The 24450-nt window shown below is 38.8% G+C and overlaps 1 protein-coding gene across 2 annotated transcripts in view; it reads left to right on the forward strand.

Moving 5' to 3' along the window:
• The first annotated feature begins 1511 nt into the window (after window positions 1-1511).
• CLCN3 (chloride voltage-gated channel 3) overlaps window positions 1512-24450 on the forward strand; it is a 97535-nt gene continuing 74596 nt past the window's right edge. For both annotated transcript variants that reach the window (XM_043970403.1, XM_043970405.1), the window contains exons 1-2: window positions 1512-2053; window positions 7635-7810. In XM_043970403.1, coding sequence (XP_043826338.1) covers window positions 7651-7810 — 160 coding nt within the window. In that variant the 5' untranslated portion in view covers window positions 1512-2053; window positions 7635-7650. The remainder of the gene's footprint in view (window positions 2054-7634; window positions 7811-24450) is intronic.

Below are 24450 nucleotides of genomic sequence, written 5' to 3' on the forward strand. Positions count from 1 at the left end.
TTTGTAATTATGTTTAAAAAAATGACTAAAATGTCCATGCTCTGTTACCTAGATATCTCACTGCTATACACACACACTTTGTTTTTACTTCAGTATATGTGTGTGTGCTACTTTATATATATTGACTTTATTCACATATGTGTGTATATATATAAAGTGCTGAGATTTGTTGTAATGTTTTTTACTTCTGTATATATAAATACACAATTGTGTATAGTATACAGAACAAATATATACATTATTGTTCAGTTGTGTCAGACTATATACTCAATTTAGTTTTTTGGGGGGGCAAAGATACTGGAGGACTTTGCCATTTCCTTTTCTAGCTCATTTTACCGATGAGGAAACTGAGGCAAACAGGGTTAATTGACTTGCTCAGGGTCACACAGGTAAGTGTCTGAAACTGTATTTGAACTCAGATATTCCTGACTCCAGGCTCAGCTCTCAATTCACTACAACACCTAGCATGTGTGTGTGTGTGTGTGTGTGTGTCTCTGTGTGTGTATGTCAAGTACTAGATACTATTCATAGTAGCACTTTTTGGTGGTAGCAAAAACAGCTCATAATCTACGATTTTATGTTCAAGAAATGATTGAATAAACTGGCATAAGAATGTAGTGAAATATTATAGCAGGAAATACCAAAGTGAGGAAATCAAAGAAACATGGTGAGTTTTTTTAAACAATGACTTGATGTGGAGTGGAATATAGAGAAAACTATTCAGAGGAGGGGGACTACGACGGCAGAATGCTGCATACAACGTCCGATATAGTTCTGGTATTTCTCTTGGCTTGGCTAGTTTTCTTCATTACAAGGGAGGATTACATGGTGGTGGTGGGTGGGGTGAAGAATGACGAGAAATGAGTTTGATGTGGAAAACAAAAAGCATGAATGTAAATTATTTAAAAAATAAATCGGGGGCAGCTAGGTGGAGCAGTGGATAGAACAACAGCCCTGGAGTCAGAAGGACCTGAGTTCAAATTCGGCTTCAGACACTTGACACTTACTAGTTGTGTGACCCTGGGCAAGTCACTTAACCCCGATTGCCTCACTACAAAAATTAAATAACGAAAGAAAGAAAGAAATCAATCAGTCAATCGCAGAGGGTTGCCCGGGATGAGTTCTGAGATCCAGACTCCACGTAAGATGCGCGCTCACTCGCTTTACTCCCACCCTTCGGGTTAAAGTCGCCGACCCCGGGGTCCTGGCACGGGCTTTTCCTAATATGACGATTACTGTTTAGTTCTGGTGACTAGGCTAGCAACCACCATCTGTAGGACGCTCCCACGCTTGGAAAAAGCCGCTCACGGCCGAGCCCTCTCTCCTAGGCTGTCAGAGGAGGAAGCCGGCAGCTCCGCTCTCCGCCAGCTCCCCGCGGACTACTACTACTAGCAGCCTGCGGGCCAGAGGCGTGACAGACATTCCTGTCACGTTCACGTCCACGTCCACGGCCAGCGCGATGACGTCACCGCGCCGCCGCCACGCCCGCCCGGCCCTTTCCGGCTGCTTCTCCTCTAGCTTCTCTGGGTCAGTCGGGACTGGAGCGAGTCGGGGGTCTCCGTCCTGCAGTCGTTATTTGGGTCCGCGGCCCGGACTCGGGGCCTGGGGTGACGAGACAGGGCGGAGGCCGTGGCGCTGGGCCAGGCCGTACCTTGTCGGGTCGGGTCGGGTCGGGCAGTTCCTCCCCTGCCCCTCCCCCCCCGGAGGTTCAGCATGGGTCCCGCAGGCATCCGCTGACCGCTCCTGCGGGGGGTTCCTTTTATTGTGAGGGAACTGGGTCGAACCGAACACGAGAAGCCGCTGACTTCATGCCGCTCCCGTGCTTTAAGGAGGACCAAAAAAAAAAAAGTCCCACTTGGCAAACATTCCGTGTCCTCTTCATCAGTAGAAACTCTCGGGTATCTCCTCAAGCGCTGGGCCGTTTGGGCTCCGCTTTTGCTTTTTGGTCGGCGGACGCCCCCCGCGTAGCTAGGTCTCCCGGGTGAGACAGATGCAGGATCCCGAGGCCGCGCCAGTTCCTGCCACGGGTTTTGCTATGCCTCTGAGCCGTGAGGTGAGTCTGGCGAGGAGTACCGGGGTAGTGGTCACGGTTCAGGCCTGGGGCTGGGGTGGGTGGGGGGACCCGTCTATCTGACCCGCCCCGGCTCCGTGGCTTTCTCCGGTGACAGAGGAGCCCACGTGATCGTTAACTCACTCGGTGTCTGTTTACGCCCTTGTACTTTCTTCATCCTTGTTCCTTCACTCCAGGAGGCATCATCGAACCTTTTTACGGGGCATTGGAAGCAAGTCATACATTTACTCAAGCTTATTTTTGAGTTCAGCCTCTGGGTTTGGGTTTTTAAACATTGTTAAGCATTCTCTAGTTTTGGAACGAACCCTTTTGAGATTGCTCTTTAATAAAGATACTACCATTTGTAGAGCGATTTAAGGTTTGCAGAGCACTTAACGCTTGTAATTTCATTCGATCTCTATAGCTGGAATCGCCTCTTATTCATGTATACATTCGTATGTATATGTGCATATATGTGTATAATATGTGTGTCCTGACATTTATTTTGCAGTTAACACCCTTGTACAAACACCCTCTTCTTTACCTTCCCCTTTTTTAAAGCAGCGGGTATTAAAGATAATTACAGACCTGTTACAAGATAAAAGCAAACAAAAGTTCCAGTTCATCATTACAAAAGAAATTATAAAAAGACTGACCCAACTCTGTTTTTTGGTCAGATTTGAAAGTTTTTCAGCCTTTATAGTGCAGTACTGTTGTGGTTTATATAATCGACTTCCTTGGTTTGAAGTCCTTACAATAATATATACATATACACATATACACATACACACATACATACATGTTATTTTTCACTTCAGCAAATATGCGGGATTGATCTTCTAGGTCATCTTTATCTTTTAGGCCAGAGTGGGAATATTTTAACTGATATAAACTAATCTCTTTTTGCAAGTCATTAGAAGATAAAAGTACACACGTGTCAATAATATATTAAAGCTGTTGCTGTCATTTGTGTTCTGTCTGTAGGAAAGATATCTGAAAACCACAAGTATAGATTACAGGATTTCTCCCCGCCTCAAAATTGATAATAGTTGTATGTGTTTTTTGGATAGCAACCATTGTGATTTGGGGGGCAATTTTTATGGCCGGAAATGGGGTGGAATTTTGAAATGAACAGATTGTTTCTTCCGATGGCTGGTGGTAGTCGGTTTATAATTTTCTAATCTATATGCTTTAGATCAGTGGAAGTCCACATTGCAGTAAAGAATAGGTATGGCTTTGCAGAGTATGGGTAGACTTGAAATTAATCATAGAAAGGAGAGCTAAGGAAATGATATAGATAATTCCCTTTTTTTAGAGATAGGGAAATTGAGTCCCAGAAAGGTTGTGACTAGTTTTCCGTTTTCCAAGTTATGTGATGACCAGCTTGAACTTTATTATTTTTATTTTAAAAAACCAATTATGGACTTGGATGACACTATTTAGTAGTTGTCTAGATATGCTTCGTATGTGTACAGAATGTTATTGTATATTTAGTGTTAGTTGACTAATCAACATTGATGATTTAGCTTTGTCCTTTCATGTTATGACATGTAATTAGTATTTCAGGAAGGAACATTTGTAATCTTACTTTGCAATTGACTAATCCCACTGTTTTATATATGTCTTATGCCAAACTTATTAATGAGGTCATAGAAACATATGAGCTAGGCAATGTGGTGGAACATAAGGGACATGGCAGTACTAGGTCAATTGACCATCCCCATCATCTCAATTTGACTTCTTTTCTCCCTGCCCAGCCAGGACCAGCCCCGCCCCCCTTTTCTTTATCTCTGTTTTGTTTGCCCTTTCTAGTCCTGGCACATTTTGTTGAGTGTGTATAGATAGACTGCTTCACTTAAAGTTAGGTGACCTGCATTAAAATCTTGTCTCTGATTCTAGCTCTATGCCCAGAAGCAAGTCACTTAACCAAGATGAGCCTCAGTGGTCTCATCTTTAAAATGGGCATGATACCTTACAGGATTGTTTTATGATAGAGCAAATAGAAAGTACTTCATAAACTTTAAAGTGTTGTATGAATTCTTGTTATTAAATACTTATAGCCCTTGCCCTTACTTAAGTCTCTGGGGAGTTACTTGTCTCTACTTTGATAGACAATGCTATACATGAGTGCTTCTGGTGGCCCTGATGTATTGTGGCAAGAAGTGGGGCAGATATTTGAAATGAACAGATTGTCTCTTCCTGTGGATAGTGGTAGTAGGCTTATAATTTTTTAATCTATTTGCTATGGATCAATGGAAGTCCACCTCAGAATGAAGGGTTGGGATGGTGCCAGAGTATGGGTGAACTTGAAATTGGTTATAGAATCAAGAGCTAAGACAATCATACAGATAATCTAGTGCAATTCTCTCCTTTTAGAGATGGGGAAATTGAGGCTCAGAAGTTTGTCACTGGTCTCAAGTAAATTGTGGAGGTGCCTGTTTCCTTTTCCATAGGCCTACCCATGACATCCAGTGATGTAGACACTGCCTATCCTATTAGTGCACTCAGCATTAAAGAGCCACTCATTGCTGGTTTAAAGCAAACTAATCTACATGCAACCTAGGCTACCAAAGAAATATTTCCAGAATGCATAGCTGTGGGTTTTCAAGCCTTTGCTTATATGTCTTTTTAAAATAATTTTTATCCTTGTATTTCTCCTTTCCCCAGCCCTTGTATATTTCCAAATCTTATCTGTTTTCTACTGATCCTGCCCTCTATTCATCACAGCTATGAAAATGTCATTTTGCTGTTAAATGAGAGTGTATAAAACTTCCCTAATCCAATGGCAATATTAATATAGCTGTTACATCGAACGTAGTAAAATGATTCAAGGTGTTACTATGTTTGTGTGTGTATATGTACGTAGAAGACCCTACTTCTAAGGTTCTTTTAACGTGTATACACACGGGCAGCTAGGTGGCGCAGTGGATAGAGCACTGGCCCTGGATTCAGTAGTACCTGAGTTCAAAACCGGCTTCAGACACTTAACACTTGCTAGCTGTGTGACCCAGGGCAAGTCACTTAACCCCAATTGCCTCACTAAAAAAACCAAAAACCAGAAACCAAAACATGTATACACACACACACACACAGATTGATAAGATTGACTTTATATTCCATTAAATTAGAGAGGGTGGGGAAAGGGTTCCTCAAGACTGTCCTTCCTCAGATCTTTTCTGTATCTGTCAGGGCGGACATACAGACACTTGGAGCCATACCATTGTCTTAGGGGTTCACTTCTGATCTCTACATAGATAATAGAAAGATATATTAGGTCCATCCTTGGCCTTTCTTTGATTTAGTCACACCTACAAAACAGTGCCAATTGTCTAAATTAAATATGGTGAGTATATAGTTTCTTGTTACCCTTATACAGTTTAACTTCATTTTAAAAATGAGATATGTCCACCTGAGTTTCCAGGCAAGGATACTGTTCTCTTCCAGGCAAGGACATTTATAGTAATTTTTACATTAATACCATTAATTTGTTGACAACTTTGATTGCTGTTTCTTAATATTTCCAGAATCATCTTTTCCTATTTTATAAATGTGGCCTATTTTGAGGCATGAATTAACAACCTGTGGAAAGAGTGTCAAAGAAGACACATGGGTTGATCCTGCAGGTAATAGAGAACCTTTTGTGAATGTATTGACTTGGGGAGAGGAGAATGTGTGACATGATTAGGCTTGAACTTTAGGTAGATCATTGCTAAGAGGGTGAACTGGTGTGGGAATAAACTGAGGTAAGGAGATCAACTAGCAGTAGTGCAAGAATGAGGTGACGGCCTGCGCCAGGGTGGTAGCTGGAAAAATGGAGAGAAGGGACATATATATGATCTTGATAAAGGTAGATTTTGGTGAAGGTAGAAATGACAAGACTTGGCAGTAGATTTGGATATTTTCAGTGAGTGTGAGTGATGAGTTGAGGAGGATGTTAAAGTTGTGAGCCTGAGTAAATGGGAGGATAGTAAATCCTCCCCCGGGCTCCCCCCCCTTCCCCATACATATAGGAAGATTTGGAAAAAAGGGAGGGTTTGATGGGAAAAGATAATCAGCTTTATGTCTACAGAAGATCCATTTCAAGATGTCTAAGAGGCAGTTGGTGATGTGAGAGTGGAGGTCAGAAGAGGTTTGGGCTGGATAAAGAGGTCTAGAATTCATCTACATGGAGATGATAATCTGAACCCACAAGCACTGATGAGATTACCAAGCAAGATAGAGAGGAGAGAAAAGTGCTCAGGATAGAAACCTGGGAGATACTCCTGTTTAGTGGGAATGACTTGGAGGAACATCCAGCAAAGGAGACTGAAGAGTGTTCAGTCATATAGGTTCATCAGATAGGAAATGCTCTATTTGGTTTGAACCTGTCATAACCTGCCCCCTTCCTACCTTTCTTTCTTTTTTTTTTTTTTTAAGTGAGGCAATTGGGGTTAAGTGACTTGTCCAGGGTCACACAGCTAGTAAGTGTTAAGTGTAGGATTTGAACTCAGGTACTCCTGACTCCAGGGCCGATGTTCTATCCACTGCGCCACCTAGCTGCCCCTTCCTACCTTTCTAATCAGACATTTACTTTCTTCCATTCACTCTACAATCCAGCTTCACTTGCCCACTTCCTGTCCTTCACACTGATCCTAACTTCTACCCAAGAGCTCCATGTGGATTGGTGCCTTTCCAGGCCCTTACTCTTAGATCTTTTAAGACCTCTATTAACTGGTACACTTCTGTTAAATGGCTATTTTTATAGTTATATAATTTTAGATCTAGAAAGGGCAATAGAAATCATCCAGTCCAACATCCTCATTTATAGTAAAACAAAGTTGTCTCCAAGATGAAGTGGCCTACCACCTAGAAATGACAGAAACATCATATCCTAGGAATATACCAATCCACATGGAGCTCTTGGGTGTAACAAAATTGGAATTGTTTATTTTCTGCCTTATGCTTTACAAAGTTCTTTCCATAATCATAGCTTGTCTCCCAGGTAGAAATGTTTTAAATTAGATGGTAACTAATGGATATTAGTTCTCTGTATAATTAAAATGGGAATATTGAAAATAAGAATGGTAAAGATTAAATCATGGTCTTATTTGTTGCTCTTGGTCATGACAAACTTAATTGTAACTTAAAAACCTTTATTAAATAGTAACCATATACTTAACTCATGACTATAAACTCAGAATACAAATACTGAATTAAAGAACATGGATATGATATTGTAGAACCAATAAAGCAATCGTTTAATACCTGATTTGTATTTTTTTTAATTTGTATTTTTTTTAGTGAGGCAATTGGGGTTAAGTGACTTGACCAGGGTCACACAGCTAGTAAGTGTCAAGTGTCTGAGGTCACATTTGAATGCAGGTACTCCTGACTCCAGGGCCGCTGCTCTATCCACTGCGCTACCTAGCTGCCCCCTGATTTGTATTTTTTAAAAAAACAATTTTAATATGTAAATATAATATTACCTTTAAACATTCTGAAATCTCCTTTAGGTTTTGTCTTTTGGTATTGTTATAAATTGCATAATGTAATATTATATATCGAAAGAATATTAAAACAAAGCTCTTTCTAAAATTTTCTTTAGTTCATCAAATAACTAAATGGAGTCTGAGCAGCTGTTCCATAGAGGCTACTATCGAAACAGTTACAACAGCATAACAAGTGCAAGCAGTGACGAGGAACTTCTAGATGGAGCAGGTGTTATCATGGACTTCCAGACTTCTGAAGACGACAATTTGTTAGATGGTGACGCCTCACTTGGTAAGTTGTTGGCATTGCAACTTCTATTTTGGATGATATATATTGTTTGAAGTATTTATGTGGAGTTTTTAATGCTAGATTTTCCAAGAACAAACATATATTACTCTTTTGTTTGTCTAACTTTTCCTTTCTCTTTAACTTAATTTCATATGAAGAAGCTTGGTTTATAGATACACATAGAATAGAACTTGTGTAATTGACAGATCTGATAAAAGAATAGTTGTTCCTAAATTTTTCATGATAAAGAATAACTTTTTCCCCTGAAGGTATGTGATTTACTACAGGGAAGAAATGGAGCTGATAGTCTTTTGGGGAAATGGGAGATGTTGGGAAGGAATCTGTGGTGAGATAGAGGGAAATTGATAATTTTGGAGTCAGGAAAGAGGTATGGAGAGTTCCTGAAATTGGCAGTACAACAATCTCTAAAACGTCTCACCATTATTTCGGTTGGCTAAGATGTTGGTTCTGCTATAGGGAATGAATCATAGTAGTACCCACCAATAGGCTGCTATTATCATCTGTAAGACTGACTAGTTGAACATGATTGACCTTTTGTGAAACTCTTGGAATATAATAATGGCTTTGGAAAACCATCAGTAGGACTTCTTTAACCTTATGCCTTTTGCCTTGAGTTGAAGCAACTGGTGGTGTTGCTAGAAAGGTTTTGAAAGAAGGGATATTTTATTGTCAAAGTAATACTTCAGGTCTATCTATACAGGTCAGAATAACAAGAAAAGTGCTTCCTTTTTGCATAGGTATGCATGCAAGTTTTTTATGAGTCTGGGAAATGTTTAAAAATATTTTGTACTTTATAGTTTTGTGCTGGTAAGAATAACAAAATCAAGTCATTAAATACTTCAAACAAAAATTTGAGTTTTTATATATAGGCTAAAAAAATCATGGAAATGATTATTCTAAAATGTAGAAAAACCTTTTTTCAAGGATCATAGTAAAGATAACCAGTCAGTTAGCATTTATTAGGTATCTGCTTTGCACCCTGCACTATGTGAAGTGCTGGAAACAAAAACAACAAAGGAAACAGTACCTTTTCTCAAGGAGCTCAAGTTCTAATTACATTCTGCTGGGGCAGGGGTTGAGGGTGGGCCACATCAATGCAGGCAAGTAAAGAAAAAAATAAAACACCTTTGAGACAGGGTTACCATTTGGGGTGAATAAGAAAGGCTTTGAAAGAAGTTTGGAATTCATTGAGGCTGACTTGAGGAAAGACTGGATTCCACACATGGGAAAAGACTTGTGAAAAGGCATAGAGGCAGGAAATGGAATGTCATCTACTTGGGAACAGCTGGCAGGCCAATTTGATTGGAATGGAGAATGCATTAAGGACAATAATGTAAAATAAGACTGAAAAAAATAGGTGGTAGCCAGATTCGGAAGACTGTAAAGGCCAAAACGATGAGTTTATATTTTATTCTAGAGACTCTATTTTATTCTAGAGTCACTGAAGATTTTGGAATAGAACAATGATATGGTTATATCTCTGTTTTAGGAATATGAAGTCGATAGCATCATGGAGAGAGGAGAGACTGGAGGTAGGGAGATAATTAGGAAGTTATTGTAATATACTCCAAGAAAGAGGTGAAAGAGGTCTAAATTATTATAATGGCCATGCAAGTAGAGAAGAGGAGATGGAAATAAGTGGTGTTGTACAAAAACGATCAACTAGATTTTGGCAACTAGTCATATATAGAAGATAGGAAAGAGGGAAGAATGAAAGATGACCTCAGAGTTTTAATTCTTGAGTGTGTTGTGCATTTTAGTATATCTATTTATTTTTGATACGATTTTATGTATATTTCCTTTGATGTATTTTCTTTTGCTTCTCCTACACTATAGTACTTTCTGTATTGGGGCTTCTTGTCAGTTGGCTTATTATCATTTTGGTGAGTTGTAATTTTCTTGTAGAAACTTCTGGTTATTTTGTTCTTTTTTGGGGGGGGTATTTCTCTTGTTATTTTTTAAGAGGATCTCAAGGAGTTTATCTCCCTTTAGATCTCTGCCATCTTCCTGGAAATTGCCCTTTTGTGAAAGTTCCATTGGATTGTAAGTCAGAAGATCCAAGTTTTAGTCTAGGTCTTGTTATTAGTTAGCTTATGTGACTTTGGTAAAATTCACTTAGCTTTCTTGGGTTTTGAATTCCTTAACTGGATTAGAGCAGGTAATTTCTAAAGACCCCACTGGTCTTAAATGTCTATTTTGATTCTGTGTGGAAGGAGAGACTCAATTTAGTGCAACTTGAGAAGGCAAAACTAGTATGGATTCTACTCAACAGCAATTTATTAGTCCAAAGCAGAGAGAAACAGACAAAAATGAAAGTCCCTGCCCTCATAGAATCAAGGATTTAAGCTCTTGAGCATTGGTTAGTTTGAAATGGACTTGGAGCCAGAGGATCTCATGGTGACCCCTGTATCTTTCACTGCATAGGCAACCAAACAAGCTGTTTAGCTTCCCAGAACATTTCTTATCTGTAAGGCACAATATTTGCACTTCATACTACTTTATTTTTTTTGTTTTTTTAGTGAGGCAGTTGGGGTTAAGTGACTTGTCCAGGGTCACACAGCTAGTAAGTGTTAAGTATCTGAGGCCAGATTTGAATTCAGGTACTCCTGACTCCAGTGCGGGTACTCTATCCCACTGCGCCACCTAGCCGCCCCTCTTCATACTACTTTGTAAACTTGTGAAAAAAGCACTTAGAAACCATAAAGTTCTGTATAAATTTGCTCATAGGCTTGTCATTTTTTATCTCCTGACTCAATTAACTTTTCTTGATGAGACCTTACCCTTTAAGAGGATATGTTGTTGTCATCAAGACTTATATGTTGATCACATTTTGTTTGTGTGCCACTGGGCTTTGTTTTTGTTTTTGTTTTGGCAGGGCAATGAGGGTTAAGTGACTTGCCCAGGCTCACACAGCTAGTAAGTGTCAAGTGTCTGAGACCGGATTTGAACCCAAGTCCTCCTGAATCCAGGGCCGGTCTGGTATACTTTTTATTGATTTTCAGTTATAATTTTATTGGGCATAATGAATTGGGTATAATATATTGCTAATGTGAGGGTGGTGAAACTCCATCTCTCTATGATAAAGAACCTTCCTCCTTTGTATTTACCATGAGATGTCATATGTAATAGTTGTGTTTCTGTCATCTCTGTATGCTAAGGTACATGTGTATAAAAGATTTTGTCTTAGCAAATAATAGCTAGCAAATGAATAGTGCCTATTGTGTGCCAAGTACTATGCTAAGCACTTTTCAAATATTAGCTCACTTGGTCCTCCCAACAACCCTGAGAGGAACCCTTGAGGAAACTGAGGCAAACAGAAGGTAAATGATTTGCCCAGGATCACACAGCCAATAAGTATTTGAGGCTAGATTTAAACTGAAGTCTTCCTGTCTCTAGACCTAGAGGCCGGACCAATAGTCCCTGAGTTGTTGTTGTTGTTGTTTTTTTGGGGGGGGGGCGGTGTGAGGCAGTTGGGGTTAAGTGACTTGCCCACGGTCACACAGCTACTAAGTGTTGTGTCTGAGGCCAGGTTTGAACTCAGGTCCTCCTGAATCCAGGGCTGGTGCTCTATCCACTGCACCACCTAGCTGCCCCTAAAAGGAATTCTTTTTTTGTTTTGTTTTGTTTTGGGCAGGGCAATGAGGGTTAGGTGACTTGCTCAGGGTCACACAGCTAGTAAGTGTCAAGTGTCTGAGACTGGATTTGAACTCAGATCCTCCTGAATCCATGGCTGGTGCTTTATCCATTGCACCACCTAGCTGCCCCCACTGAGTTTTACTATACTGTTTGAACCCAGTGTAAAGCATTGTAATATTCTGAGATGATAGTCTTTCATATGACATTTCCCAATCATTTCGTTTTTAGAAATCATTTTGCATGAGTCCATTCTAAGTGGTATTTTATTTATCATTTTAAAAATATGTTCTTCATTTTTTGATAAGGAGCTGAAGTCCTCAGGAAACAAAGGAAAATGAAAATATTTCCCTTTTGACCTTCCCATCTCTATCACCACCCACTTCATAAAAAAGGACTATAAGAGATGTAAAATCCTATTAGAGGGGCAGCTAGGTGGTGTAGTGGATAGAGCACCGGCCCTGGATTCAGGAGTACCTGAGTTCAAATCCAGCCTCAGACACTTGACACTTACTAGCTGTGTGACCCTGAGCAAGTCACTTAACCCCAATTGCCTCACCAAAAAAAAAAATCCTATTAGAGCGTCTCTATCCATTTATACCAAGTTCTGTATCTCTCAACTTTGGAAAAAGGGAATTAACTTATTTCACATGTAGTTTATTTTCCTGTTCATTATTTTAATAAACATATATTAAGTGTCCATCACGTATAGAATACTGTGTAAGTTGCTGTGGGAAATACAAAGTTTACCACCTAGGCAGTTGACATTCTTCTTTAAATAGCATTCTCAATCTAAGAAAAATGGACTCTTTTTCTTTTGAAGACTCTTTACCATCTATGTTTACAAATAAAGAAGAAAGTGGGGAAAAACCCAACCTGAAATAAGAAATGGAAGCACTTTTTTTTTTGCCAGCCAATTCATGCTGTTGTGTTCTTTTATCTAAGATTCAAAGGTAACAATGTGATGATAGTATTATTACAATATTTGTTTTCATAATATCTGGAAATTTTAGATGCTTAGCTAAAAAAAGAATTGAGAAATATAGTACCTTTGCCTTATGCCACAAGATTCAGAAGAGCATTTATAGCCCTGTGAAGGTCTGGGGGCCTGATTGACTGAACAGAACCTTATATAAGAATCCTGCCAAGGAAAGAATTTTCTAGAACTCAGTGTTAACCCTCCCTTTTCCTCTATTTGTATTAGAGATATACTCCACTGACGGGTTTTTTGAGGACATGATGAACCAACAAACAGCAGGGGGAAACCTTTCCATTTAAACAGATTTGAACTCAGTAACTAAGAGTCTGAGGTAATTGCTTAAGGGCAGTGTGAGGCTAAGTAATTTTAGAGGTAGGATTTAAAACCAGTTCTTACTGATTCAAACTTGGGACCAGTCTTCATTCCATTTTGCCACATTGTCTTTGAAGAAAACATTTATAAAGCATAAATGTATGAGTCAATTTATTAGTTAAATGGTGTTGTGTGTGATGAGATTTAAAATATGTGTGTATATATATACATATATATATATATATATACAAGTACTTTGAAAAAATTAAAAGCAATAGATATATAAATGAGTTAGGCATTAGATATATTCATAAAAATAATGGAGCAGGAAAATTAAGTGGATTTATATTCATTGTTATCTTTTTTCATTAAGATTTCAGAAGAATTTAGCAGGTAACTTTAGACAATTTTTAAACAAAAGTGATGAAGATGTATTTTTTAAATAAATTGGTATTTCTGTATATACAAATTTTGGGTAAGCATACATTAGTTCATTAATATTAGATCAGGAGAAGAAACCTGAAAGAGCCATGCTGTCCAAAAGAGAGAGAGCTTTGTGGAGTCTTTCAGGGGGTTTTATCCTCTTTTGTTAGGGGTATGTCATTATACATTGATCAAAGCTAATTGGTTAACATCATTCAATTCCATTGGTTGACATGATTTGAAGGTGGTCTACTTTAAAATAAACTCTAGAGATGACTTCAGGGAAAAAAATGCACTGAAGTTGCTCAAGGCAAAGTCCATTATCTAGGTGTGGTTTAATCCCATCTGTCCTTCACTGATCTAGACAAAAGAATCTGTCTCCATTACTTTTGTCTCCTTGGGTTTGTCCCAGATGAAATTTGATAGTTTCTAAAGAACTGGACTGGGAGAAAGGACTGAGAAACTGATCTCTGGGTCCCCCAAGAAATTCATTATTAATAATTATTTTCTCTCAGAGATATATTTTGGTTTGAAAATTTTTATATAGAATAATTCTCAGAGCACTCCATAAGGATACCAAATAAATAATTTAGCATCTAGAACAAGTTCATTGTTCTTTGTGTTAGCAATTATTGGATGCTTCATCCATAAACTATCTTGCCAGAAGTTTTTAATAATCTGTAGCATAAATATTTAAGATATGTTTACTTCCCCTGTAGAAGGTTTTAGTTGCAGAATATTTTGATAATGAGTAGTAGTAAAAAGAAAACCTACTTTATTGTAGTATTTATTGATTGCTAATTTTAAATCAGTTAGTAAACATTTATTAAGTTCCTACTGTGCGCCAGGCTTTTTGTTATGTGCTTAGGGATACAAAAAGAGGCAGAAGACTGTCCTTACCCTTAAGAAGCTCACAATCTAATTTGGGAGACAACATACAAACAAATATGTACCAAAACCTATATACAGGATAAATGTATTGTTGTTCTGTCATGTCTGACTCTCTGTGACCATAGCACACCAGGCCCTTCTGTCCTCCACTATAGAAGTCTGTCCAAGCTCATGTTCATTGTTTCTATGACACTATCTATCTATCTCATCCCCTGCTGTCTGCTTTTCCTTTTGTCTTCAGCTCTCCCAGCATCAGGGTCTTTTCCAAAGAGTTCCACCTTGTCGTTATGTGGCCAAAATATTTAAGCTCCAACTTCAGTATGACCTTTCAATGGGTACCCTGAATTAATACCTTTCTTTCTTTTGGGGTGGGGGTGGGGCAACGGGTTAAGTGACTTGCCCAGGATCATACAGCTAGTAAGTGTCAAGCTTAAGTATTGACTGATTTGAAATCTTTGCTGCCTAAGGAACTCTCAAAAGTCTTCTCTAACACCGCTATTTAAAAGTCTCATTTATGGGGTGCATAGCTTTCCTTATAGCCCAACTCTTGTAGCCATTACATTGCTACTGGAAAAACCATAGCATTGACTATATGGACATTTGTTGGCAAGATGATGTCTCTGCTTTTTAGTATGTTGTCCATATTTCCCATAACTTTCCTTCCAAGGAATAGTTTTTAATTTAATGGCTGCTGTCACCATCTGCAGTGATTTTTGAGCCCAAGAATATAAAATCTGATGCTGCTTCTGTTTTCTCTCTCTACTTGTCAGGAAGTAATGGGATTAGTTGCCAAAATCTTAGTTTTTTAATGTTAAGCTTCGTGCCAACTTTTACAATTATCTTTCACCCTCATCAAGAAACTTCTTGATTCCTCTTTACTTTCTATCATGAGAGTGGTGTCATCTGCATATCTGAGATTGTTGATATTTCTCCTGGCAACCTTAATTCCAACTTTGAATTCATCCAGCCTGGCATTTAGCATGATGTACTCTGCATAGAAGTTAAATAAATAAGGTGACAATATACAGCTTTGTCAGTGCTCTCTTTTCCAGTCTTAAACGATTCGGTTTCATGTTCAGTTTAATTGTTGCTTCTTTAGTCTTTTGTCATGCTCAGTAGGATATTCTGTAAAACATTTGCTGCTATGTAAATCATATGTATGTCTCACAAACATTTACTGACCATTGTTTTTTTGGTTATTTTTTGTTTCATTTTTCTTAATTAATTGAATTAATATAAACACTCTGAGTAGTGAATTACCCCCAATCTCTTCCAAATACTTTCTAGAACTGAGCATATTTACTAGATGTAAAATATTTTCAGATTTATTATTTGTTTGTTTGTTTTTGGCGGGGCAGTGGGGATAAGTGACTTGCCCTAGGTCACACAGCTTATAGTAAGTGTCAAGTGTCTGAGGCTGGCTTTGAACTCAGGTCCTTCTGAATCCAGGGCTTTATCCACTGTGCCACCTAGCTGCCCCAATATTTTCAGATTTTTAAAGCAGTTGGCAAGATTTTCCTCATTGCAATAGAAGCTGGTATATATGTAGTTACATATGCAAATATTGACGTCATTGGTTGTTGGGTTATAACTAGTGGTCCGTAACTATAAAGATGTGGATGAACAGGTTTTTCTAAGATGTGTGACTGCAAACAAGCAATAAAAACTCTTTACCTCAATTTCCTCACCTGAAAAATGCAATAATAATCAATCATAACTTCATATGACGCAGTTGTGCCCTATAAATTCAAGATTTTAAAAGCAGTCATTATTGCTACCTTTATGCCACTGCTACCTATTACTGAGAGATAAATATTGCCAAGAATGCTGGACTTGTAGCTTGAAAGACCTAAGTTTAAATCTCACCTCTCACACAATAACTCGATGACCATGATCAAGTCCCTTAACCACTCTGAGTCTGTTTACTCATCTGTAAAATGGAGATGATGCTTACTGTAGTAAGGACAGAGCTCAAAGGTATATTATAAGGATTAAATGAGATGATAGATGTCAAGTGTTTTGTAAATATTAAGGCACTATGGGAATGTCTTGTATTATTCTAGCACCATTAGTATAAATGGGAACTTTTTGAAATTTAGACTCGGAATTAAAACTTAATGCCACCATTTGAAACTATTAAATTAATGTACTCTGACAATGACCTGTTTTTCCTGGGTATATCCAGGTATAAAAGGCTTCAAGCAATATAAAAGTGGTGTAAAGCAGATAGAAATTGACTCTACAAGCCCTCTCTTTTGCCCTTAGGAGAAACTATAAACTATATTTATGTAATGTTGCCTTGTACACTCATAGCACAGGGGAGAAATTGGCATAACATTTTGACTTGTCTTTGCAGCAGCAGATTTTGATATGTTGACAATAGGTGAAAGCATGGCAGTTCACACCTTCAAATTAGCCCTGTTAACATGATAGAATTTGTATTTATATCAACTTTGCAGATGTACAGGACCTGAGAAACAATTGATGGGTTATTGGAATAGAGCTGAAATCACCTTTTCCATTTCTCATTGGAACAACCCCTTTTCAGAAAAGACTTGTGGTTATAAAGGCTATTTTCTCTACTCTGGAAACTGATAGAAGCCATCCTGTAAAAACAACAAAAACAACCTACTTTATTTAGAAAAGCCAAAGGGAATTGTCTTTGGTTTTCTCAGAGTGATAAAATGTTAGAAATTGAAGGGGTATTGTTGATTATTTAGCCCAGTTTCCTCATTTTACATAAGAGGAAATTGAGGTCCTTTTAAATCATAGGGAAGTGACTTTTTTAAGGTCACATAGCTAATTTATAGTGGTGTTAAGCTTATCACCTGTAAACATCCTTTTCTTCACATAATCACATACTCTTAATCAGATTTTGTGACTGTCTAAACTTTGGACTCTCAGACTTTGGTTTTCTCACTCCAGATTACCACTTTCCTTTGACCCCCAATACCGGAGAGATTGCCTGATGTAAATCTTGGTCTTGGTCCTTTGGCAGTGGTATGGTGTGATAAGAGGTTTGAACAGATCTCTCTCATGATCAACTTTGCCTTTTCTCCTCCTGGTTCCAGCACTGTCCCATTGATCAGAGATGTGTAGAGATAAGGGATGAAAAGAGATTGGGCATAAAAGTCAGATTAGGGTGAACCCAGAGATGGTGGCCCTTAGAGCAAGGGGAGGCAGTTTTCCTTCCAGTATATGATGAGAGGATGGTGGTGGTGGTAATATATGCCACTGTATCCTCCAGTCTCCTTAACCAAGTGACTCTGTCTCTCAGCCATATACTCCCCCCCACCCCCATGCCCCCAAGCTAAGGGTAACATTTTTCTTTCAATTCATTTCACCTTAACTACTTTTTATTAGGTACTTATTATTTGTAAGACATTGTGCTCATTTCTGGGGATGGAAAAAAAAAATGAAGCTGCCTTTCCCTTCAAAGAATTTCCATTCAACTGAGAAGTTACAAAGTATATAAAATAAATACACAATAGTTTTCAGGAATGTTCTTAACAATTAGAGGTATCTGAAGGGTAGCAACTTGGAGATTTCCATCAGGAAACTTGGGTAGAATGTGATACATGAGATGAGCTTTGAGAGGAGCTGGAGATATCTCAAGAGGTAGAAGTGAAGAGGTGTCGTGGATAGCTTGTATAAAGGCACATAGGCAGGCAATGAAATGTCAAGTGTGAGGAACTCTAAATGGGCTAGTTTGTCTGAAACATAGAGGATTTTATGGGTAATAATGTGAAATCAGCTTGGGAAGGTAGGTGGGAGCCAGATTATGAAGAATTTAAAATGCCAAACAGCAATTTGTATTTTATTTTAGCGGCATTCGGAAGTTTTATGAGCAGGGGAGCGACATGATCAGAATGGTGTTTTAGAAATACCAGCTTGGCATTTATCAAAGAGGAGAAACTCAATGCAAGGTTGGCCAATAGGAGGCTATTGACATAGTCTAGGTGACAAAGTAATGAACTACTTCCTCACTTCTGCCTCTTAAGAATCCCTTGTTTCTTTTCTGTAAGGCTCTGCTCAGGTGCCACCTTTATGAAGCCATTTCTGATCTTCCCTATTACTAGTGCCTTCTCTCCCTCCCCCAAATGACCTTGTATTTATTTTATATATTATTATATATACTTTTTGTCTCCCCAACTTGATTGTAAACTTCTTGTGGGCAGTGTAGGTGCTTAATAAATGCTTGTTGATGTATTGATTAAAATAGGAAGTAGCTACATGAATAGAGAGAACAGGATGAATAAGGAGATATTATGGATTTAGAATTAACCAGACTTGGTCACTAATTGGATATATACAGGGTGAGGGAGAGTGAAGTCAAAAGTACCTTCTTACCTACCAAGGTTGCATATCTAGTTAATTGGAGGGATGGTCATGCAATTGACAGAAAATAAGGAAGTTCTAAAGAGATACCGGTTGAGGGAAAAAGATACTGAGTTCTCTTTTGGTTATGTTGAGCTTGAGATGTCTCTGTAGGATATTGACTTGGAGATTTCTGTCAGTCAGTGGCTCAAATTTAACTAGATCTAAGGTGTGAGACAAGGGCTGGATAGATAGCTGGGTCATCTGCCATATGATCATTGAACCCATGAAAGCTAATGACATCACCAAGAGAGAGTTTAGAAAAAAGAAATCTCCAGACTGCTCTGGGGATAAAACATTGGTGATAAAGCCAAAGAAGCTGAGAAAGAACAGTCAGGCAGGTAGGAGGAGAACCAGGGGAGAGCAGGCAGGGTAAAACTAAACAAAATAATAAAAGTCCCAGGGAGGAGAAAGTATCTGGTTTGCAGAGAGCTCCGGAAGCAGTTAGATATCATTTAGTAGTTAGATATCATTTGGGATCTTGTAGAGAGCAGTTGTCAGCAAGTGGTGGATTCAGAGACCAGGTTGAAAGAGAGTGAGAAGTGAATTGGAGGTGAGGAGGTTTAACGAGTGAATGTTCATGACTTTTTCTGAGAGTTTAGCTGGGAAAGGAGAATGGAGATAGGCTAATAAATTGAAGACATGGCTGGGTCCACTAAACATTCTTTAAAGATGGGTAAGATGTTGGTATTTTTGTAGGCAACAAGGTAGGAGCCAACAGTAAAAGGCATGGGGTGGAGGGTGGGGGGAAAGGGCATAAGGAACGTGAGAAACTGGAAGGGAGGGGACACAGGGCACAAGTGGAAGTGTTGGCTTTAGTAAGAAGGGCCAACTCTTCAAAGATTAGAGCAAAGAAGAGAATGGTGAAAGATATTGAAGGGGACAGATGGGTGCTTATGGATGAAGATGACAAATGGTAATACAAGGCAGGTCCCACTCTGGGCACTATGATGTGAGATGAGCATGTGATCTAATAAAGAGAACCTGCATTCATTTGTTAGCTCCTCAAACTTGGAGGAGCAGAGTGATCCTCAGAGCCTTCAGCTGACTCCTAAGACCTATTGTCAGATGAGTAGGAAGAAAAGGAGATCTTGGCTAAGTCAAGGCTTTTTAGGTAGGAGCATTCATTCAATAATCAAGAAGGTGGAGAGAACCATCATGTAGACAATTGGCAAGAGTTACTAATAATACATAGGTGTACCTTCTAAGCACCAAAGGAATTGTACTCTATGCATCTTTATCTTGGTGACTCATGGTTGGAATATTCGAAAGTTATATGGGCCTGGACATGTAAAAGTCACTAGTTTTCTTTGTTTATTATTGTGTATAAAGTAGTATAAACTCTGATATTTAGGTCTGATCTGGGCAGTCTTGTCCTAGGAGAGCTGATAAACTCTTGATTGAAACTCAGATGTATCGTGGCATATCCTGGATCTGGACAATAGATACCTATATCATGTTGTCACATTCCTTAGAATTAGTATCAGTGAATTATAACTAGGTTAAATCTCTGAGTGGTAGTTGTTTTTGCTCTTCCTTAAAATCCAGAACAAATTGCTGTAACCATACAGTCCTCCCTGGAACCTGTGGAATGGAGGGATTCCACAAATGGAGGAAATAAAATACCCTTTTCCAAGGTGATAATTAACCAGCAGGTGCCTGCTGCATGTCAAGCACTGTGCTAGTCCCTGAGGACAGGAAGTAAAAAAGAATGAAACAATTCTTGTTTTCAAGGAACTCTGCTTTGTTGTTCTATGGTCAGGCATGTTAGAAGTTTTCTTTCAATTCACTAGCTATTGCGGGAAAAGTTCCTTTGACATTCAACAAATACTGTTAGTTGTCATTTAAGTTATGAAGATGGTTTTGTGCCATATTGTCAACATTAATTTCTGTGATTGGCCCAAGGCTTTAGTACCTCCTTTGTCTTCACTTTTGTTGTTGTTCAGTTGTTCAGTCATGTCTGACTCTCTGTGATCCCATGGAACTATCTCCTGAAGTCTGTCCAAGCTCATACTCTCTGCTTCCATGACACTGTGCATCTCATTCTATGCCGTCCCTTTTCCTTTTGCTGACAGTCTTTTCCAACATCAGAATCTTTTGCATTGAGTCTTGTTTTCTCATGTGGCCAAAGTATTTAAGTTTCAGCTTCAGTATTTGTACTTCCAAAGCAAAATGTGAATTAGTTTCACTTTTAAAGTTTTCACTTTAGGAGCTTCTTTTGTGTATCATCTACAAATGGTGGAAAGGAGTCTCTAACTACCTTATAGTACTCCATAGGTTAGGTGCTCGATAAATGGTGAATTTGAATATACGTAACACAAAGCATTGGATAGGCAGTCTGGGATAGACGAGGGTATATTACGACATGCTTATATATCCTTAAGAATGTTAAATCTTACTAGAGATCAGATGTTCTATATTTCTATAACTTAATGAGCTCAGAATGTATCCTTATTTGACACTTTTGGTTTTTTGATGACTAAAGGTAAAGAGAAATTATTCATTTTGGTGTCATAGGGTGGTAGTAATTAGAAATTACAATGGAAGGCTCAGGTAACATGTTTAAAAAGTTATAAGGTACTATCACATGATATCTGAAAAGGGGATAACTAAAAAATTAATAAATCAGGGTAATGTTTATTCATTTGTTGTCATGGGTAATTACTGTAAATAAGAATTTCTGTCTTAATTATAGCCACTAATGTTTATGAGTATATGAAAGTGTGTTTGAATTTCCACAAATGATGAGAATATAAGTCCCCATTGTACTTACTATTTGCTGATTATGATAAAGATATTTGATTTTGTAGACTAAAGCTGTTTTATAGGCTCTTTTATAACAAAATATCTACTATCCACACATCAAGATTATCTAAGATTCCTTGGAAGATATAACAAGAGAAAGAACCCTGTTCAGCAACCCTCTGATAATATACTTCAAATGAGGCATGAAACAAGGAGGTATCTACTTGCCAAAAGTATTTGCTTTTGTGATAGAGGACATCCAGGTTGAAGAGAGATTGCTGTGGACATTGAGGTCCTCCAGATGTTTCCATTTGAAGATGATAATGTGTTGAATTTATCAAGCTTCACGACATTGGAGAACCTCCTTAAAGAGATCTTGGAATCATTCAAAAGCATTTGGTGTCTCTGTCCACATAGGAAAAACTAAGTGAATGAAGAATGTCTATTACCCTATAGGCCTTGTATCTGAAACCAGCAATGCATATAGACAGTCAGCTGGGTTCAGAGTTGAAAAAGGTGTAAAGAGAGCAGGATAATAAATTGCTTTCAGGAAATTGCAAAGCACCTTTATGGACCTTAAGCTTCTCATAGTGTGACATTTAAAATCTAATGTGTGTGGGGCAGCTAGGTGGTGCAGTGCATAGAGCACCGGCCCTGGATTCAGGAGGACCTGAGTTCAAATCTGACCTCAGGCACTTAACACTTACTAGCTGTGTGACCCTGAGCAAGTCACTTAACCCCAATTACCTCACTCCCCATCCCCCCCACCCCCCAAAAAAATCTAATGTGTGGTTGCCTTTTTTCTGCCCCCACTGTGGGGGGGAAAACTAGCTAGGGTTTACTTTTTTTTTTTTTAGTGAGGCAATTGGGGTTAAGTGACTTGCCCAGGGTCACACAGCTAGTAAGTGTTATTAAGTGTCTGAGGTCCGATTTGAACTCAGGTACTCCTGACTCCAGGGCCGGTGCTTTATCCACTGCGCCACCTAGCTGCCCCTAGGGTTTACTTTTAAGTTAGAAGCATCAGCACCAGTTTTTGGCATTAAGGATTTATTAAAGAGTAAAGAGAGAACACGTGGAGTTCAGAAAGTTAAGAAAGAAACCAATCTTTCTTAGGGTTCAACCTGGCCTCCTTCTTCTCCTTTCTGCCACCGACACGAAGTTCAGGAATGAAAGAGACAGAGCCAGGGAGCCAGCTGTCCTTCCTACTTCTGTCTCCCTCCCTCGGAAGGGGCCGTCCTTCAAGCTGATTGATTGTCACCCAAATCCATTGGTACTGTAATGATTGGAATGACGCCACCTGCTGGAGACTTACTGTAGGAAAAGCTCCACCAAGAGGAGAAGGCCTCTGAAAGCAAGGCCTTGCGGCTTCTCTTTGGTGTCAGGAAGTGATGTTTGCCTGTGGGAGGAAGAGGGGGTGAGGCTGGCTCTCTTGCTCTTTTTCATCAGGACTGTGGTGGAGAGTGGAGCTAGAAATGCTCTCTTCCTTTAATGGATAGATGAATCTAGGCCTTCCTCTTTCTCTTCACCAAATTCTTATTCTCCTTAATAAATGCTTAAAAGTCTAACTCTTGCTAAAGCTTATAATTTATTGGTGACCACTCATTAGATATTTTAGACAGACTAACTAGAATTTTAGCCCCTTACAGATGGAGACCACAATTGCTGGATGTCTCGGAACCATGAGATGTGGTATGGTAACCTTTCCATAACATTTTCAGGTGTCGGGGGCGGCTAGGTGGCGCAGTGAATAAAGCACCGGCCCTGGATTCAGGACTCCCTGAGTTCAAATCTGGCCTCAGATACTTGACACTTACTAGCTGTGTGGCCTTGGGGAAGTCACTTAACCCCCATTGCCCTGCAAAAAAACAAAAACAAAAAAACATTTTCAGGTGTCATGGACACATTACAAAATTTGGCCTTGATCCAGACACATGGTGGTAAGAAGTGTTATAGATTGTATAACTGCTTCAACTCTGTATTATATGGGTATAAATCCTCCAAAAGGGGGGGAATGTAATATGATATATATATCAAGTTTGAGTATGAGTTATATTTTGAAGAACTCTCACTGTTTAATTTGATCATTGACAATGCTATGCTAAGGATTAGTAAAGATCCAGCAGTTCAACAGCTAAAGAAATGAGTCCAGAACAGAGTCTAGTTTTTTTTCTGATGACCACTCCAAGACAAGATTTCAGAGACTTTAAATGAACAGTTTTGTTTTGTTGTTTTTTCTTTTTTCCTTCTGTTATTATATACACCATTTGTAACATGTATTCTCTGCAGAGGCCCTCCCTCTGCAGGCCAGTGTCAAAGCTTCCGGTTCATGAGGGACCACCCCTCTGGACAAAATTTCCTTTTTCTCCTTTTTCCTATATTGTTATTTACATATTGTTTGTTAGCATAGGGTGTGTTTCATCAAGGAACACCTGTTCCTCGAAGAAACAAAGTGGGGGGATGTGTCAAGATAATGGAATTTTGGAGTTCACCTGGAGATTGATCTGGGCTGATTGAGTTGGGGAAGAACGACTGACTGGCTTCAGAAGGACCTGAGTTCAAATCTGGTCTCAGACACTTGACACTTACTAGCTGTGTGACCCTGGGCAAGTCACTTAACCCTCATTGGGGGGGGGGGGCAAAAAAGATAGTGTTCCAGCTGATTATTTAATTGAGATCAAATGATGGTTATGCTGACAGATGAAATAAATGAACACTCAGTGTCATAAACCAATTTGACAATTTATGTGTTGCAAATTTCTGGTACAGAGCTGTTGCATAGATTTGAGATGGAAGTAGGAAAAGAGAGTTTGGCTGGAAAGGTGAAACTTTCCAGGGCTCTAAGTGATTTTTCCTTAATAAAATTTGTTCCTTTACTTCCTATTCCAGGTTTGCTCAAGAATGAGCTCCCCTTGTATAAACATAAGTTGAGAACTATCTTTATATGTAACTGGAAAAAAAAATAAAATGCTTTATTTAAAAAAAAAAAAGAATGAGCTTCCATAGAAAGAGAATCACAAATAAGACTTTTTGACAGTAGGTATACTGCTATAGACCAGAAGACAATGTTTAGGTACAAAGTTACCCAACTTATTTTAAGAATGACATTTTATATTTTTTCCAAAACTTGAGATCATATGTGTTTGTGAGATTATTCAGGTGTAGGGTTATTTTTAGAAAAGAATAAGAGCTATCAGGATCAGTACAAATTTTAAAGGCACAGCTGTAGATGTAATTGTAATCTTCCATGATAACAGCAAGGGCT

This window comes from Dromiciops gliroides, chromosome 6 (genome assembly GCF_019393635.1).
Source record: "Dromiciops gliroides isolate mDroGli1 chromosome 6, mDroGli1.pri, whole genome shotgun sequence".
NCBI classification, from domain to species: Eukaryota; Metazoa; Chordata; class Mammalia; order Microbiotheria; family Microbiotheriidae; genus Dromiciops; species Dromiciops gliroides.